The sequence below is a fragment of the Acipenser ruthenus genome, chromosome 20 (assembly GCF_902713425.1).
Source record: "Acipenser ruthenus chromosome 20, fAciRut3.2 maternal haplotype, whole genome shotgun sequence".
NCBI classification, from domain to species: Eukaryota; Metazoa; Chordata; class Actinopteri; order Acipenseriformes; family Acipenseridae; genus Acipenser; species Acipenser ruthenus.
This window is the reverse complement of record NC_081208.1, coordinates 23286179-23305292: the sequence shown is the minus strand read 5'-3', so window position 1 is coordinate 23305292 and position 19114 is coordinate 23286179. Positions and strand designations below refer to the sequence as shown.

Genomic DNA, 19114 nt, shown 5'->3' with positions numbered 1-19114 from the left:
TTTATTTCTCTATATGACTTGCATATAAAAAAACTGAAATAGTGATTTAGTGCAGTAGGACTTTAACCATTTAGTATCAATCCACCAAACTACAGTAGTGACTTATTGAATGGTCAAATATCATGGGAGCACTGAACTACAGCTAGCTTGTTTGTCCTGCCAGCATTCAGTCAAAATACATTATATTTAAAACAATTCACACGACATATAAAACATATGCTCAAGTTTTGGGGGAGCATTGAACTACACAATTGCTACAGCTACATGGCTCAGCACTCATCTCTTAAAGTAAAGCATGTGAATGACAATCACATCAATATGTGTGTTCTTGTCTAGCAAGAACAGTGATTTACTAAAAGTTAAGTCGATCCAGGATCAAACGTGGGATTCAGCTGTGGGAGCCCAAGTTTCCACACTGAATATGTTTTTTACAAGATTAAATATTAAAGGTAGGTCTTCCTATATGCAGTAATCCTGCTTAGACATATACACAACACATTCATCTTCATAAAAAATTAAACAGATTTATTGACTTTCTGCATTGGTAAAAAACACACAAAACAATGTTCCTGATGCTTTGATGAAACCTCCACACTACATATTTAGTGTGGAAACTTGGGCAGCAGTGTGGAGTAGTGGTTAGGGCTCTGGACTCTTGACCGGAGGGTTGTGGGTTCAATCCCCAGTGGGGGACACTGCTGTTGTACCCTTGAGCAAGGTACTTTACCTAAATTGCTCCAGTAAAAACCCAACTGTATAAATGGGTAATTGTATGTAAAAATAATGTGATATCTGTATAATGTGAAATAATGTGATATCTTGTAACAATTGTAAGTCGCCCTGGATAAGGGCGTCTGCTAAGAAATAAATAATAATAATAATAATAATAATATTTGAATTACAATACCGCCCTCTATAGGACCAAGGTTGCACCATTCAGTAGCATACAATTAATTGGGTAGCTGAGTAAAAATGTATCTGTCTCATTATAAAATATATATATACTGTATATATACAACCAAAAGAATAATTGCAAAGACAGATAAAAAAAAAGCATGATACACATTATTTTCTGTTTATTAATACTACAAATAATACTATAAACTATATATGAAACTAAAGATTTAAATGCAACTGTTCTTTTCCCACAACAATATATTATCAGATTATTATCTTCTGATTTGTGCGTATTCTTCACCCAGGTCCTCTAAATCATCTTCCTCTTCCGATTCATACACATCCTCAATTTCCTGCTGTCTACGCAATGTACTCTGGGGGGTCTGTGCAAGAAAAACACTGAGCTCATATCACACAAACATTAACACAGAATTACCAGGTCAGAAATGTCAGACACATGGTACAAGATAAGTGCCAGCTGGTAATACAGTTGGTAGCCAAAATGTGTCATAAAAGCTTGAAACATACATCCAACTATATATAGGTACTTTTTTGCTCCAATGGAATAAATAGGATAATATAACAAAAAAATATATACCAGACTCCTATACCTTATATATAAGTAAGACTTGCATAAACACTGAAAATATTCTCTGTATGGTTCTATAGACACAACCCCATGGTGTGTGTGTGTGTGTTTGTGTATATTTTAACTCAAGGAGCCAGCTGCCCAACGTTTCGATACGTTGTACATATCTTTCTCAGTTCACATATTTCTATTTGTGAAGCAGCTTGGGGCTCTGAGGTACATGTGATCATACACAGTATTTTTGTTCATCTTACTTTTCATTTTATAAAACCTTAGCCTTGGTGTTACATATCTGAACAGAGATAAAAAGCACATGCTAATGTGAGGAATGAGCATGGATACAGTATTATTACTCACCCTCCAGGTTGGACGTGAACCGCGTTGCATTGAAGAAGTGGATCTACTGGTTGGTAAAGCCATGGAATCAATGGTACCGTCATAAATATGGACCCTTGATCTGTATATCTATAAAATCAGTTACAAGCTAATTAAAATTATCTCATTGATAGTGCGGTAGTTACAAGTAGTATACAAGTACAGTACTTGTATAATTAATAATATAATAATATACTTGTATACACATTAATAATAATGTGTTTACCATGATATTAATTTATTAACTCTATTTATGTCAGACTATATCAAATTCTGTATTTAACTGTCACATAGTATTGCTGGGAAGTGTAAACAAATTAACAAATGTCAAAAAAAGTGATGCTATAAAAACCTATTTAAAAACAATTTTGTATTGCTTTAATTCTTTCCTTACCTCCAGATCTTTCTCCATATCGAAGTTTTCCAGGTTTTGAAAAGTACTGGAGTAAACTTCTAGGGCTTTTGCATGGAAAAGCATCTCAATGGTTAGAAAGTCTGAGAAAATTTTCTGAAAGACAAAGAAACAAGACCAGCTCACTGAAAACACAAAACGATATACGTACGAAGATACAGTAATTAATAATTTGATGCAACTGGTTCATTTAATAATAAAAACTTGATATGCTGCTACTGCTGATACTAATAATAATAACAAGTGTTAGTAACATGCATCCATCCCTGCCACTGCTGTACATACCAAATTATCATGGAAAAGTATATCATGACCTACATGCACTCTGTCTATAAATGAAGGTGTGACATACAGATGGATGGAACAGATTCATCCAAATATCCCTACATTCTTACTCAATAGCAATACATGGACATGTGGTTCTCTACCAGTTAAAGTACACATTTAGTAAATCTAAAGATGTGAGATCTGAGGGCAGACATCTATTTATATTCCCAGATAATGATACTCTAATTAACCTGTGCTACAGAATGACCCAACCATATATATGAACAGTACGTATATCTGTATGCACAGTAAGTGTTGGGATATGGAGGATTTGGCTAAATGAATTTAAAAAAGGGCTGAACAATGATGTGTCTATACAACCACAAGCTTCAATTATCATAAAGAATAAAGCAATTCAAGTAGAAAAACAGTTCTATTTTTGTTTGTTTTACTTTCATAATCCAGCATTTCTCTCCATGGTGTTTTTCTTAGTAAAAAATATGTTTAAACTTTCTTCCTACCAGTTATATAAATTTGTAAGCTAAATGCATGTTACTGTGTATTGTTATTGTGTTATTTATTCTTTTATGTAACACAGTACCTTGATGTCTTCCATTTTTTGTTTCTGGAAGTCATTTATGGTTTCTTCAAGCTGACGTGTGGTGCGGGAAGCTTCAGCTGAGGCTTTCTGGGCATTGGCTTCAGCCTGGATAAAACAGGAAAGGATTATAAAACAAGACATTTCAATACAAAGGAGGATATCGTGTTTAATGTGCTACACTTTATCACTGACCGGAAAGAAGTAGAAGAAAATGTAAGGGATTCTTATAACTGACATCATTGCCTATAAACTAGTTTAATTGACATGGTTATCAAAGAATCTGGCAGGCAAAATAGTTTTTATTCAAGGTAAGGACAGATAACAGATAAACAGAAAGACATGACATTTTTCTCCTCATTTACTTCCTGTAACATTAAATTGGTATTTTTCTCCTTTCAGACTGAAAGGTGCAAATTACACTGACTGTAGAAGTAAAAGCTTTGTCTACAAAGCCACTTAGGGTAAACTACCATCGAATTAATGATTTGTTAACAAACTGGTGCTTCTAAAGTCAGGTTAGCAAGTGGTCAAAAAAAGCTTTTAGTTACATTGCTTCCTGGTCCTAGAACCAACGTCATGCTTGACTTCAAGCACATCATTGAAAATGTAACAGCACAATGTTCCACAGTGTTAGAATGCTTTTTGGAAACTAGCTTTGATGATGCATGCAACACTGGATGATGTGTGTATAAAATGAAATGTTGCTGTTTATTTGCCACATTACTGGCCAGGTCTCACTTTCAAAAGGTGTCTTCCTTGTAAAATCAATGTAAAATAAATATAATCTTTTACATTTGTCAATTGCTTTAAGAAGTCCTATAGTCTCTTTGCTAAAGAGGACTGAACCTATATGCAGGAAAAAGACTGGAAACTTTTCATTGCAGCCTTGGCATGTATTCATCATTGATCAAGATGCATACCTGGGACTGAAAAGAAAATGGTTAAGGAAAAGCAATCCTTCTTAAAAAAAGAAAAATGTTGTTAAACACAAAAAGCTGTTATTTTATTAATACATATTAAGTAATATATTTAAAAACAGATGCATAGAGAAGTGCGCTGCACTTCTGGAAGGTAAAATGAGTACCATGAAAGATGCAACTTCATTACAATAACATTCTAATCACAATTAATATAAAACAGAAATCCAACTAGCGCCAATCATCACTAAAAATTCATTAAAACACATTGTAGTCATCTTTAAGCCCATCATCTAATGAACCACAAGTGAACTGATCAACTGAACACCTGTAACGGAGTATTAAGATAATAAACAGTACAACCTCTAAAGTTCATGTGAGGGCAGCACCAGACCAGTTAGGGGATCCTTTACTATCTTTCCTTTCAGTCCTAAGCTGTTGGACTATTCCTATAGCCCAAGAGGCGTTTCTTCCGAGCAGAGCCCTTTTATATGTTTTCAGATCCTCAGGAACGTGACCTTCGACTAAGCTCTGTCCTCGGCAATAGGAGAGCTCATTGGTCGGGATCTCTTTGCTATCCTAATTTCAAGCTCGGGCCTCTCTAAGCCCTTGGCCGAGCATCCTCCACTCGATACTGTCTTACTAACAGCTCGTTTCTGCTTCCTCTGCTCTATCCTTACAGTCCCAACGGACACCCCGTGAAATGGTAATAAACCACAGCTGATAATACAGAATTTGGATTGTTTTTGTTTTGTAAAAAAAGAGATGTAACTTTTTAAATGTATTATGTTGTAAAAAATAATGCTACTGTATTAAAACAGTGTATATGCTATACAGACCTTCTTGACACAAATTAATTTATAACTAGTCTTTGAGCGTAGGCGTTAAACGGGTGTATGCAAGTGATGTTTGACTTGGATTTGTACATTTCTGAGTAAAGTATTTCACATAATAGGCACCAACTAGTTAATGTGAAGGTAATGAACAATAATGTAGCAATCTCTATTTGACACATAATTTATCCTATTCACACTTAACGACGTTTTTGCACAAAACGTTGCACAACCAAACTACTGGCATCCACACGTTCCACATATACGGCCCCCGGTTGTGAAATGTGGACAGTTGGCACTGATTTCACTGGTTTCATGTTGTTTACAAATTGCCTATTTGAGCTGTATTTGCATCTGTAATTGTGGTCTGAATCATGTTTGTCTTTTGCTTTCAAAAACACCTACTCTGACGTCTGCCAAACCTTTTTAACACACTTGGTTTTTTTTGTTCGTTTGTTTGTTTTTTCTGGTGTTCACCATGTTTTAAAGTCAGACAACTGAGAAAACAGCCATCTGGAACATGACACAAATAAACAACCAAGTAATACAACCACATCTGGAACAAGACAAGTAGCTGAAGCAGATCACTTTGAAATATATCCCTGCTCTACTTAGCTTGCAAATAACTGCTGCAGCCCTTATAAAAGTTTACCACAGTATTTTTTGCAGTTTTCCCATGGTATACTATGCATTTACCATAGTTTACCCAAGTTTGCCATGTTTATTAATATGCTTTACCATACCTTGCTATCCTTTACAATGCTTACCTATGCTGTACCATGCTTTCACTATGCTTTATTACACTTTGCCATGCTTTTTACTTTTCTTGGGGAGGGTGGACATCAATTTATGCAAGTTGGTTACCAGCAGAAAGTTCTGTTTTTAAATCAACTGAACTCAACTTGACAATGGCCATGAAATGCACATTTGTTTTTTTTTAATAAATACAAAAATAAAATAAATAAATAAATACAATACACTAGAAATGTTGTGCGTTTTCAAAAGGATACAATCCCATGTCTGTCTGAGGGGTTTTTCAGCCTAATCTTCTCCAGTTTTCCCAGTTCTTTCATCTCATGGTTCCGAGTACTGTTGAACTTCTTCATGTCTGCCTGGGGAAAATGGCAAATAGACTATGAAATAATAAATAAAAAATAAAAAAATACCATTGAGCTACAGTAACATTAAATAGCTTAAACTGGAATACTGTGTCCTTTTCCTCAATACAAAAATACAGTGAAGGGCAACAATTGCTAATTATCAGGCTGTATACCCAGGAGACATGTGCTACTGTGTACACTGATCCTACTATTGTTTCACAGTGTATAAATGCACAAGGGAAACCGGATTCTCCTGAATAACTACTCATTTAATGCTCCTCTATGTCCCTTGATGTTGCTAATGATAATCAGTCATGTAACCACAGCACCACTTACCCGTTTTTGTTTGATAATGTCTCCATAAGCTTTCAGTGGCATGACAACCCTAGTTTCCAGCCTCTCCACCTATGAAAACAAAGTCCTGCTGAGTTAAAATGTAATGCAATAAGGCCTAAGGCAGTTAGCTGTTTGTCTGCTGGCTATAAAATTGGTAGAAGCAAAGACTAATCATAATTAGAAACGGGCCATGATAGTGTCTGCATCGCCTTTGAAAATATTACCGAAATATATTCACAATAATCCAGTTAGTAAAAATAAAAAAAAAGCATTTTCCCATGGTTTTGAAACCAAACTTCTCTAACAGTGCATGTTAATCTCGTCATTGTCTTTTTGTCTGTAAAACTATGTATGCCAACATTAGCAGTATTTAGATCTGCCACTGTTTAAATCAATTGTACAGACCTCAGGACACAATCTCCTGGCTGACTGAGTTCTCATTAACAGCTAATTAATGAACAGTCTTACCTCTGCCTGCCTGTAGTCCTGCACCATGGCTAAATCATCAGCTAGACTCTTCAGACATGTTCTCAGCTCAGGATTCTCAGTATTGGCAAAATCGCTAAGCTGTTTAACCACCAGGTCTGCCTTGTCTCTGAGTTTGGCTGTTTTCCGAGTGTAGGAAGCCATCAATGTGCAGAACTGGCCCAGATACTTTTCAGCATGGCCCACTGTGGTTTCCATGATCTTCACTTGGGAATCCCTTGAAAAAAAAAAAAAAAAAAAATTTACATCAGTGTAGGATCCTTCAATGTAATCTGCCCAGATTCAGTGACTGATATGACATTCTAGCAGGCTGCCCATTGTGGTCACATATTAGCAATTAAAAACAAATTATTAATCTTCCTGATTGATAAATAGCAACCAAGCTGTTGTTAGGAGGCACAGATTTCGTTTAGTGAGTAGCAGTGGTTTGCGAGTGTGAGATATGCTGTTGCATTATCAATACAAATGCCTGGCTTGGGCTCCAGGGGGGTATTGAGGGGATCAGTGAGGAAAGGCATATTCATATTTTAATTTATATGATAGAGATGCAAGATAGAAAACACACAAATATAGTGGTCTGTCTATCTGCTGATTGTATCTCCTTTATCAAGTCAGTTAAAATCATAACATTTTTTGGAAAGAAAAGTGACCTGAAACATCATTAGCTAGCTGTACTGTATGTTTTTATTTTACTGGCTAGCAGGAAAATTTAAAGAAAAGGAAAAGCGAAAGATTATTTAAGTTTGAGATCCCTACTCACAATATAGTAGAGACAGAGTGTGCAGTTTCCACTTTGGGAGAATTACAATTTGTATTTATTTTGAGTAAAAAGTTACAACAAAATACATTAGCTAACAAAATAACAAATACCGATTTTTTTTGCTTAAGTGAATGCCCTGAAATACAACAACAAACTTGGAAATCAAACTTTTGCATGGTTGTTAATAGTGTCTCTACTGGTAAAACTTCAACAGGGTCTCCAAAAAGGGAGCAGAGAAGTACCAATCATTATTGGCACAAGCAGAGTGGCATTTCAGGCAACCTTTGTGGGAATGTTTGGCTTAATCTGTCCAAGCAGTCCTCACATTTCTGTTTGAGGGAAAATTGTTTGGAAAACTTCATAGCAACCATTTAGTCAGGACACTGCAGTTTTATCCTGGCGCTCAGCCTCCATACTTTCCATTGATTCTGCCAAAATGCGTCAAACGAGGCCAGGTGACACAGGAACGTAATGTCTTCAGCTCTATGGAAACGTGTTTGAAATTATACCTGAAGGGCAACACGACCCTTAAATAAAGTCTACCGTGGTTTTTATATGCTTTATGAATTTACTGTTCGTTTACCATGGTTACCATTTTATTTTATAATTACCAATAATACTATTAAATTTAGCTTTCCCTTTAGCGTGAATACCACAGTGACATTTTTAACGACGCAGGGTTGACAGCCAGCTGCAATTCACTTGTAGATGTTTTAGCAGCCACCAGTGACGGTTAGAAATATATGACATTCTTCTTACATGAATCATACTGCCACATTAAAGCAGTATTGTGTAGGCCTACAAATAAATCCACTTGTAAACTCAAATTTATAGGTGTCTATTGAGATGTCAGTACTTTGCAAAACACATCTAAAAATAGTTCGACATATGCGTTTAACAGAAAAAAAAAACAACCTTACAAACCAGAATGTTTGATACTTAGCATTAAGTATATTTAAAGACAATATTGCATAAAGAATGCTTACCTGGATAGGAGGGTGTTCATGGTGCTTGAGCGATAAATATACTTTTGCCTGAAATGAAATGCAACTAGCCCAACACCTGCAACAGGTAACGCTGCAAACGTGTTGCCATGGGAATGTAAACAAAATGCTCAAGCCTCTTAGCATATCGTTTCAAGAATACATTTTCAGTTCGCCACAAGAGGGAAGCACGTCCATGTCTTTAGAATTACTTGCAAGGTGAGATTTAATAAAAAAAACACACACACACACACAAAAAATTAGGCCAACATACAATAGAGCAGAAAAAGATGAAATCTTATATATATTTAATTCTTCTTCTTCAGCAGTGCAACATTCAAAACCTGACTCACTAAGCATTTAGCTTTTAATGCATTGTTTCATACTTAATTATAGATGATGCATATTAAATGTGAATATATTATAAATGTTCTTTAAAAAACACAATTCTTCTGTTGGTTTATTTTCCTAATCTAAAATAATTTCATATAATACATGTGCAACCTTCCCTTCCTTGATTGTATCTGGATGTGTGAGTGTTACCATCAGTTAGGCGTGGAGGGGGAATTATGCTTTGATGTGCCTGCCAATTCTCCCCTATGGACAGCAGCTATAATCTGCCACGATAAACGCTTCAGACAAGCAGCCTCAGAATCCTTGCCATCATGCAGGGCTCTTCCCTTCTCCCTTTATATAGACTGGGGGAAATGGAAACAATACACTGTATTCAACTCCTTGCTTTATCAAAGACAATTAATGGACTTGCGCGAGTAGCAGTGTTTCTTGTTTGTTTAAAAATTGTAATAGAATTGTGCCTAAAATGACTTATTCCCAAATATCTTTACTCTGATCATTTACTCCTGGGGGAAAAATACTGTGTGGTTCTTGTTTTTCTCTCTTCAGTTTTATTCCTTTCGCTAAACAGGAGGAAATTGCAGGCTGGAATAAACCAGAGAAAAGGTTCCAAAAAGGCCCTTTTTCATGGGTGTTGTAATGAAGCAGCATGAATTATTCAATGGAGGGTCTCTCTTCTCTCTCTCTCTCTCTCTCTCTCTCTCTCTCTCTCTCTCTCTCTCTCTCTCTCTCTCTCTCTCTCTCTCTGTCTCTCTCTCTGTCTCTCTCAGCCTTTCTTCATCCCAGGAAGGTTAAACACTTTAGCACATGCCAGCAGCGTCTGTTTTTCTCATCTGCCCCCTGTGTGGAGATAACCCCCGACTGGGAGCTTGTCGCTGGAGCTGACAGTACCTTGATGCTACAGATTAGCTGAATCTTAGATGTCAAGCTTCAGAGCAGATTAGGTGAAGATAGCTGAATCTAGTTAGCTACTCTGTTTTATAGGGTCTTCCAAGAAAGGGGGGAGGAGGGATCCCACTATTCGATTCAAATGTCAATAGGTAACATCAAAATTGCTGTATTGCTGTATTTCTACATTATTTAATGTTGTAGGGTGTTGACTTGGGAATATCTCAAATTATACATGCTCAGAAAATGTCTTTTCTTATCTGTTTCATATCCTGTTCTCCCACAGCTGAATTTCTGAAGTGAGTTTTAAAAATGACCATTAGGCGTGTGCAACTGTAATTTCTGCCTTTTCAACTATACCATTATCATTTGCTTATGTTTGCCATGCCACTTAGCTTTTAGAATACAGAGTTTAAAAAAAAAAAAACATTTTGCTGGAATACCTAGTAAGTATGGGAACCATAAGAAAAAACAACAATTGATAATTGTAGAGAACAAATGCAATGGGAAAATAAATAGGTAAGAAATACATAATATGACAATGTTAATGATACAAAGTATTTAAATTTACCTAACAAAGGTGTGTGTGTGTGTGTGTGTGTGTGTGTGTGTGTGTGTGTGTGTGTGTATTAAATATAACAATGTTAAAAAGCATGGTAAATGTATAGAGTAAGCATGGAAAGCAAACTTTCAAATGACAGTGCAGAATTACTTTGGCTCTAACCATTAGTATAATCCTCCTATTTGTAACATTTCAGTGGAAAAATAATCTTTAACTTTGAAAGAAAAGTTCCAGCTGTTCCTAAGGTCTTTAGACCGTCTATAACCCCTCTGACTATGAGACAGAATTCAGCCATCACAATCCGAGCCTTCTGCTTACTGAAGGTCTGGCTTGGGGCAGAGTCTGTGGTTGTTATAGCTTTGCCAATAGTAACAACTCCAAAGAGTTTCTGAAAGAGGGCTTTTCACAAAGACCCTGCATCCCTTCCAAAGTATTCTAGTTAATCCAAGAAGGCCCAGTGTTCATTTGAAACATTTGTCCCTTGTTTGAGATTGGAGACATTGCCAGGAAGCTCTCTGCAATGACAAGTTTGACAACCTATAAATCAAATAGTGAAATAATGACCTGTGCCAGCTCTTCAAATGAGCCCACCAACAACTTACTGACACTTTAAAAAAATGTATTGCAAAAAGCCTAAAACAAAATGCTTTTGTATGATTTTCTTCATAATATGCAAGTTATCCCTATAAATATGGTTTTGGATGACAAATATGTTTTTTTTCACACAAAAAATAAATGCAGCTAACTGGAATAAACAGCTTTCATAAATGTTTGTTATTGCTTGTTTTGCACTGAGGCAACCCAGATCTCAGATGAAGTAAATAAACAGTTTGGATAAGGAATATAGCAGAGCAACACAACCAAAGAGATAGCCACCCTGACCTCCAGAACTTTAAAACAAAATGTATTCTAGGAGAGTGTATTGATATATTACTGCATTTGTGTGGTTTGTGGACATATGTACAGTGCAAGATATATTAGAGCACATAGACCAAGATGGCTGCATTACAAAAGAGCAGATGAACCTACATATGGACACTTTATTATACAGAGCAAGAACTGTTAAAGAAAACAGTGGTAATTGGTGCTGTGTCTGTAGTTTTGAGCCACAGTAAAGCATGAATGTCAATGTGGCTGTCATGGCCAAAACAGTGCATACCCAAGACTATTACTAATACAAGCAAAAAAAAAAAAGTGAAACTAATTAATTAGAACTATTTTGAAAAGCAGGCTTCTTCACGGTAGTAGTTTCCACATTAAAATCTAGGAAACTTTCTTGGCCTTTACATCAGTATGTAGAAAATAAACAACCTTAATTGGCCTTGGAGCCTCGTAATTCTAAGGTTTCATTGACTTCATCACTAAGACGCCCCTCAAAAGTAGTGCCGGAACATGTTTCCATTCATAAATCCACGTCAAGAATTTGTGAACAGGGCTTTTCCTTAATTGTAGCCCACCCACCTCCCAGGCCCCCAGGTATATTTTATGGTGAGCAGCAGGGTAGAAAACTCCATATTCAAGCCTTTTTTGGTTTTGTTTTGAATGAGTTTTTACTGAGGTCATCAGTATGGGGGTTGCATCAAGTTTAGCAACAAGTTCAACTACCCCAGAATGCATTGTATACAGCTGCTGTTAACAACTGAACACAAGGCTCTGTTACTTTTCAGTTTTGTTAAAAGGGATACAGAGGAACTTGGAATTGAAGATGGAGCGGAGAGCTCTGACATCATTGAGTTTAATTGCATTCTAGGGGCCAGTACATTGGGGATAAGTACCTCAATTCTTTGGGCAGGGCCAAAATCATCAGCAGGTTTTTAATAATGAGCAGTACTTTACTGAAAGTCTGTAAAATAAGAACTGGGGAGGTTTGATAGGTGTATGTGATGCACAGTAGTCTGGATGAACGGTTTTCACAGCAAATCCTGTCAATGTGCTTGCAAACAATTCCCCCATAAATCTATTAAATGCCAATGGGGTGTGCGTTTTGGGTAAACACTGTTCTATGGTGTTATAACAATCTGTCATTTTTTGTGTTTCATTCCCCCACCTTTATGAAGATAACAATTTGTTTAATGAATCCAGCAAGATGTTTATAAGTTATACAAGTCACAAAAAAAAAAATTAAGAATACAGTATGTCTAAAAAAAAAAAGAAAAGTCAATTCAACCATACGAATGGCACTTTCATATACTCTTTTACACATAATTCACAAACACAGGTAAGCACATTCAGAAACTGTTAATTGCATACAGTTGGTGCTGCGTACATGATCAACCATATACAGCTGTTGAGTAAGGATGTTTTCTAGACCCAGATGGCTTCCAGTTGGCATGTTAATACTGGGTAATAAATGATGGCATTAAAAGCTTAAAAGCATATGTTTTAAAAGCACTTTGGGTAGAGAGGGTCTCGGATGAAACAGCGTCATGAGCCCCATTGTCTAGCGAGTTATAAATCCTGATCCTAGGCAAGCTGTTTCCAGTGACCCAGAGTGAATGTGGTACACAGCTCAGCAAGGAAGGCAGCATGTTTGTTTTGAACTAAATGTATAGTCTCGCACTTCCGTTACTCTGTATTTGACGACCTCACATCAGCGTTGGATTGGCTGCCAATTTCAATGGCTGGATGTTTTTTGATGAAAAAACGGCCATATGTTTTCAAAAACAAACATGCCAGTCAAATAATTTTGAAATGTAAACAAGAGAAGGAAGTGCCCTATTGTTTTAATCCTCAGTGCCATGTTTTTTTTTTCCTTCTTTTTTATTATTTTTTTTATTACTTAGACTTAAAACACTGCTTTTGATCAGAAGATAGGCAGTAGTGAACCACTAATACAGCCATCCAGACAGTAGCTGAGAAAACAGCAAACTTGTCTATAAACAGGTTTTCAAGGATGACAAAATATCAGTTACATATAAAACAATTCATGACTAATATTTTCTTTTTCGAAAATGCGTCTAGTTAACAATGGTCATTCTTTTAAAACATCACTAAGATATCCAGTTCATGGATATCTTTGAGAAAACGAATGCTATTACTAAATGTATTTGTATTACTACTATTAAACCATATATAAATATATAGACTTGGGTTTCTTTAGTTGGTTAAGCTGTATTATAGAAAAGTCACAGGAGCAAGACAAGCTGTGACAAGCAAGATAGTGGCCAACTGAGCCACAGAGAAGCTTTATGGTCAGCAAGCTGTTTATCAACGAAGCATCTTTTGAGCTGCTGCCAATTGATAAAGGGCCCTGTCAGGGAGTGAGAGAGAGAGTGAGAGAGAGAGAGGGAACCCCTGACAATGCTTGGACAGTAGAATCTTGTATGTCTGCCAAAATCCCTCACATCAAAGGAATGACCAAGTAAAGATGATTTACTGAAGTAATTTAGAGCTTGTTGTTCAGCAGAAGCACAGGCTCCCTCTCTCCCTCTGGGAGCAGCCCTCATACCATGGCACATGTCTCAGTTGAGCTGGAGACACTCAAGATTTAAAAAGCAGAGCTGTGGGGTTTGTTTGCAGTAAACTCTGTGGAAGACAGGAAATAACGGCATGCGAGCTGCAGTTGCAAGGGAAGGGTCATTTTAGGAAGACTCTTAACCAAATTTTCACTTCAGGTTTTATTTACTCCAATGTTTAATTTACATCATTTTATCTGAAAGGAGAAAAACACCCACTACAGTTATTACATTTGAAATAAACAACTGAGAAACCTGTTGCATGTAACCAATTTCTACCCCACTTAATATCACTTTGAAAACTGAAAGCATTAGGAGTTCCACAATAAAATATGCATATTTGTTGTAACAACACGTCTGTGTTTTATATTGATAGGTTACTGGTGAACTCCTGATAAAGTCAGCTTATTGTCACCATTGTTGTTTAGTCCATTTGAAGTCATTTATGTCTGAGTGTACTGAATTGTGAGTGAAAACAGATACAAACTGAAACATAGCTTTGATAATACATTTTTCAGTAAATTTCTCTAAGATAAACTAAACAAAAGGCCTTAGTTATACAGGAACATACAATATTGGAATAAGGATTTCTGGACTTGGAAGTTTAAGGGTACTGTTCACAAATGTAAATCATATGAGTCTACAATTGAAAACATATGAAGCTAAAATACTAGGAAGCTGTAAAATGAATTAAATCTTTTAATCTCACAAAACGTAATCTGCCTTTGTTCGCTTCCTGCTTTTGCAGGATTATTTTAATGATTAAATTCTGCTGCTCAATTAATATCTTTAAGAAGCATCTATGGCAACTTACTACTCCTCTCTGGCAAATCAAAGCTCAAATCTTTTATGACGATTACAGTGAAATTAAACTGTCCGATCACTGTGTTTGTTTCAGGGCTGAGGATAGTGGTTTTACCAGCCTGGCAGAAAAGCAACCTTTTTTATTGTGCCTTTTAACTATGTGTAAAAAATCTCAGTGTAGAAATATTTTCTTTAATAACAGCGATATTTAAACACAGAGCATTGGCTGTTTCTTAGTGGATATTTGTTTAAAAGGTTCATATCATTTCATCTGAAGTTAACACAGCAAGGGTACTGAAATAAATTTACAAATCTGGCTGCTATCCCAGATTTTTGAGTGAGGAGATGTTGAGAACATGCTATGGAAATGGCTTATCACGTCTCCAGTGGTTCAGTTACAAGTGTGCTTATCCTGGTATATCTCTGTAAAGAGAGTTTCAAAACAATGTAAACTGGAGAATACATGGAATTTCGATACTTTACAAGGCACCAATTCAATAAATCTCACTTATCCTGTACTTGCATTTGTTACACGTACACTTATGTATTTTCATTTAAAAATGAATTGGTACTATACTAGGTTAAATAAATATTTATTGGTAAGCCTTACTTTCAGGTAATCTTCCACTTATTTCACCATTGTAAAACATAGCAACCGAGAATTTTCTTTAACTTGCTACGATACAAGATATTAATTTTGTTTAGAAATGTCTTTCAAAACAGTACATGTGAGACCTACATTATGAATGGAGGTGCACAGCTTGATATTCAAAATGCAAGACATATCCTGGGATTCATAGGGTTATTTTATGTGTCAAAGTTAACCAAAACTTGTTAAAAACAGTTTTAAATCAGTCTGAAGTTTGGAAGTAGCTTGCTGTAATAAGAAGCACAGTCCTGCCTAGTTGGCGATTTATTCAGCCCTGTTTCTTATTCATGCAGTTTAATACCTGTGCAACTTCATGTTGGGTAAGCAGTTTTTACATTTTTTTTTGAGAGAGAGTTTTGCCCTTCAAGGAATAATCCTGTTACAAACCAATTTCAATTCAAGATGCTTTATGTACCAATTAAGCAAATTGTTTTAATTTTCATAGTTTTTTTTTTTTTTTTGGCTACCCCCTTACCTTGTTATAATATTTACATTTTGGTTCTAAATACAGACACTAAACTACTGTATTTTAATGTTTTTCATATGGTAAGGTATATAGTTCAGAAGGTGCTCTTCAGTTGCTGTTACCAGCTATAGACAGCCAGAGTGTCTTTACAGTATGTTCGTAAGCACAAGTGCCATCTAGTTACTGTCAACTGTGGGTCCTTTTGTTTTGGTGGGAATACAGAGTGTTCACTAGATGGCGCTGGTGCTTACTATTGCAAAGAAACATTGACTGATCTAGCCCATGTTACATATGTCCTAAAAATAATACATTTAAAACAATATGAAAATGTAATTTACTGTAAAGATACTTACTAACACTGCCAATTCCATTTACAGTCCATAAAAGTTAAGTCTTGAAACTCTGCCTTGCACTGCATAGCTGATGCACTGGCTGGCTATGTGAACAAAGCCATTACTTCCTCAATTCCTCTCTCTGTGTGGCAAGGTAGAAAGGAGAAATGTTGAAAATACAGACACATAATAAAAACAGAACTGAAACAAATATAATTCAACAATATTGACAATGCACACGTTTGGTAGCTCATGAAGATTCCCCATAAAATCTGCAATAAGTCTGTGCTATTGTAGTTCCTGCAGCATGGAGGCAAAGCTGTCATTGCTGCTGTGAGCTCCTTCACCAATCAGCCTTGGTTCAGGTGGCATGGTCCAGGTGTGTATTCTCTGATAATTCTCTTTGAGTGGCATTAATCTGTGTTTACTGTGATTCAGTGTTTTTCACATTGTATGGATAATGAATCTACAGCATAGTAACGTATATCTGTGTTTGCTCTACATAATGCCCTCTTTCAGTTGCTTTCATCACAGATTAATAGGTTTTGTCCCGTATTTGCTACTGACAAGTTGTCAGCCATTTTCACTAACAGCTTTTAAAGATTGCCTTTAGTAGTTGGCAGAAGTGTTGACAAGGTATCATCCAAGCCTAGATGGGACTCAGATACAGTTTGTAGCAGATGCTTGGACTTGCTAGGCTAGCTCATTTCTCAACCTATCATCTGCACCTGTGCACTCTGTTTGTGGGTTTGTGAAAAAGCAGACGCTGATGAAGTTAAATAAAGTCTTTCAAGTTTAAAGGGATGACTCTCCAGTTTCCCTTCGTCATGGACACTAATTATCCTCCACTGAAAATATGTCACAACTACTTTTTTTTTTTTTTACATATATCTAGACACTACTCCTGGCTCCACAGCCCTTTCTTTTTTTTATATATATATCATTTTTTAATTGTATTTTTGCCCATGTTTTTCTTACCCAATTTCAAATGTCTAATTAGAATGTCTTCCAATACTGAGCAGAAGGACTGAGGATTAATGGGCAACCCCTGTCAAGCTAATCGCCTCTGAACCAAGCTACTCTGAACCCTAGAGACAAGGGCCCAGCCTGGGAAATCTCTACCTGGATTCAAGAAGTGCCTGACCAGTCACTGAAGCATGATGGGGTGAATTATACCCAGACAATTTTACTTCACAAACCCACAGGCAACTCAGCACTACCAGGATTCAAACCAGTGAGCTCCTGATTGCATGACTCACCGTACACTCCTGCACAGTAATACCTTTCCTGGATGTGACACTGGATGGGATCATTTAAAGAGGAGACATATCCAGCTGTACATGCTAACAATGGTTAACAAGAAGAGAGAGAGGCACATTCCGAAATGTAATATTTTCCTACTTCAGTAATGCTCTGGGGTTTAAAAGCTGGCTCCAATGATGTGTTTATATGGAATCAAATTCATTGAACTATGCCCTTTTAAACAGCTTGTGTACTTTCTCTTTATTTTGTTACACTGTGACTTTCCTGAAAATATCCTCCCGGTTCTCCCTGTAGACCATGCTGTGTAGGGGCAAGATAACCTTTGTCTATTCATGCCATACTGTGGTTGCACGCATTGCTTTCATGACTGTTCGCAGTGTGACATTTCACACACTGTACACAGACAGGAACAAAGTGCTGAGCCTAGTGAACTCTGGCAATGAGGGGGTACAGAGTGGAAACAGTTCATTTCACACTCAATGGTTGACTGTTATACTTTCATAGTGAATAAGAATTAATAATTGAAGCCATCACTTGAAGTTTCTGTGATTGTTAACAGTGTTGCTTGGGTTTGACACCTGAAATGAGACATGAAATTTCATCTTTATGATTACCATTGATATTTTATTCTGCCGTTGGTCAGATGATACACTGTTGGTCTTTATTCATATGGTAAAAACACTATTTAAAAAGATATTCAACAGATTAAATGATAATGTATGGTAACTGGTAATATTACTAAATATATATTTCAATACCAAATAAAAAGTAAGCTATTCTTGGGAATGGCCCAGTCCCCCTACACCAGTATGTATGAATGGACTATAATTTATGTTGAACAGACCACAACTAACCCGCTGAGGATGACTGTTTCATGGCTGTTCCTAGGACCTTTCAGAAGGTGTCATGTCATCAGTATTTTCCTAGCACTTCTCTGGGAGGGAAATTTCTTTTAAGGGCACCCTGCCAAACAATAACAGCAGACTCCAGCAGGTCGGCACAGGAAGAGAGGCTGGAAACTGATTTGCAAGTCTCCTGCTCCAGAGCCAGAATGCCTTTATTTGAGGAGGCCTCAGGAGAGCCATACAGCTTCAAGAAGGCACATTCCCTTCACCTTATTTCTTAAGTCCTTTATGAGGAGCTTGATTCTGGTTTATTTTTTTATGCATGCTAAACTGTTGTGTGTAAACCTATATGACAGATTCCTAGTGTGATGTGATTCTCCTTTCCAAGACTGTACAAGCTCATAGAGGAAGCCCCAGAGGAGGAGCGTGATTTAGTGACCTTGGTTCACAATGAAGAGACAAGGTCATAAAAAATGGACAGCACCCCAAGCACACAGTGCCCTACTAATGAAGGGTTACTAAGAGCACAATTTTTATACCCTCATTTGAAATGCCCAATTAGAATGTTGCCACTTACCGTTCAGATAGACTGAAGATCAACAGGTGAGTTCTCACTGTCAAACTAATCGCTTTTCACCCATCTAACACTAAGCAACAGGTTTTAATGTGTAGAGAATGATATGTAGTCGAAATGTTAGTCAAAAAAGTTTACTAAACTTCTATTAGTATTAATACAGGTGACTTTACTGTTGGTCTAATACATGCATCTGGAACCTATTGTAAACCTCTGATTGACTGAATGGTTGAAGGGAAGGTTGGCTTGACATATATTCTACTTGTAGAGTAAGGGGAAACACGTACTGAACATTTACAATGGTAAACTTGGATTACAATGGAGAACCTGTTCCCAAAATCCGTATAAACTGAATATTGAGGAATG

At 36.6% G+C, this 19114-nt stretch overlaps 1 protein-coding gene across 1 annotated transcript; it reads right to left on the bottom strand.

The window, feature by feature from the left end:
- Positions 1-1063: 1063 nt before the first annotated feature.
- On the bottom strand, positions 1064-16188 carry LOC117425145 (CBY1-interacting BAR domain-containing protein 2-like). The gene is made up of 10 exons (XM_034041851.3): positions 16088-16188; positions 8560-9254; positions 6796-7030; positions 6328-6396; positions 5902-6003; positions 4062-4067; positions 3142-3246; positions 2256-2369; positions 1844-1951; positions 1064-1280 (listed from the first exon to the last, which is right to left on the bottom strand). The coding sequence occupies exons 2-10, from the start codon at positions 8577-8579 to the stop codon at positions 1170-1172; spliced, it is 870 nt and encodes a 289-aa protein (XP_033897742.1). The 5' UTR covers positions 8580-9254; positions 16088-16188; the 3' UTR covers positions 1064-1169.
- Between the last annotated feature and the right edge of the window lie 2926 nt (positions 16189-19114).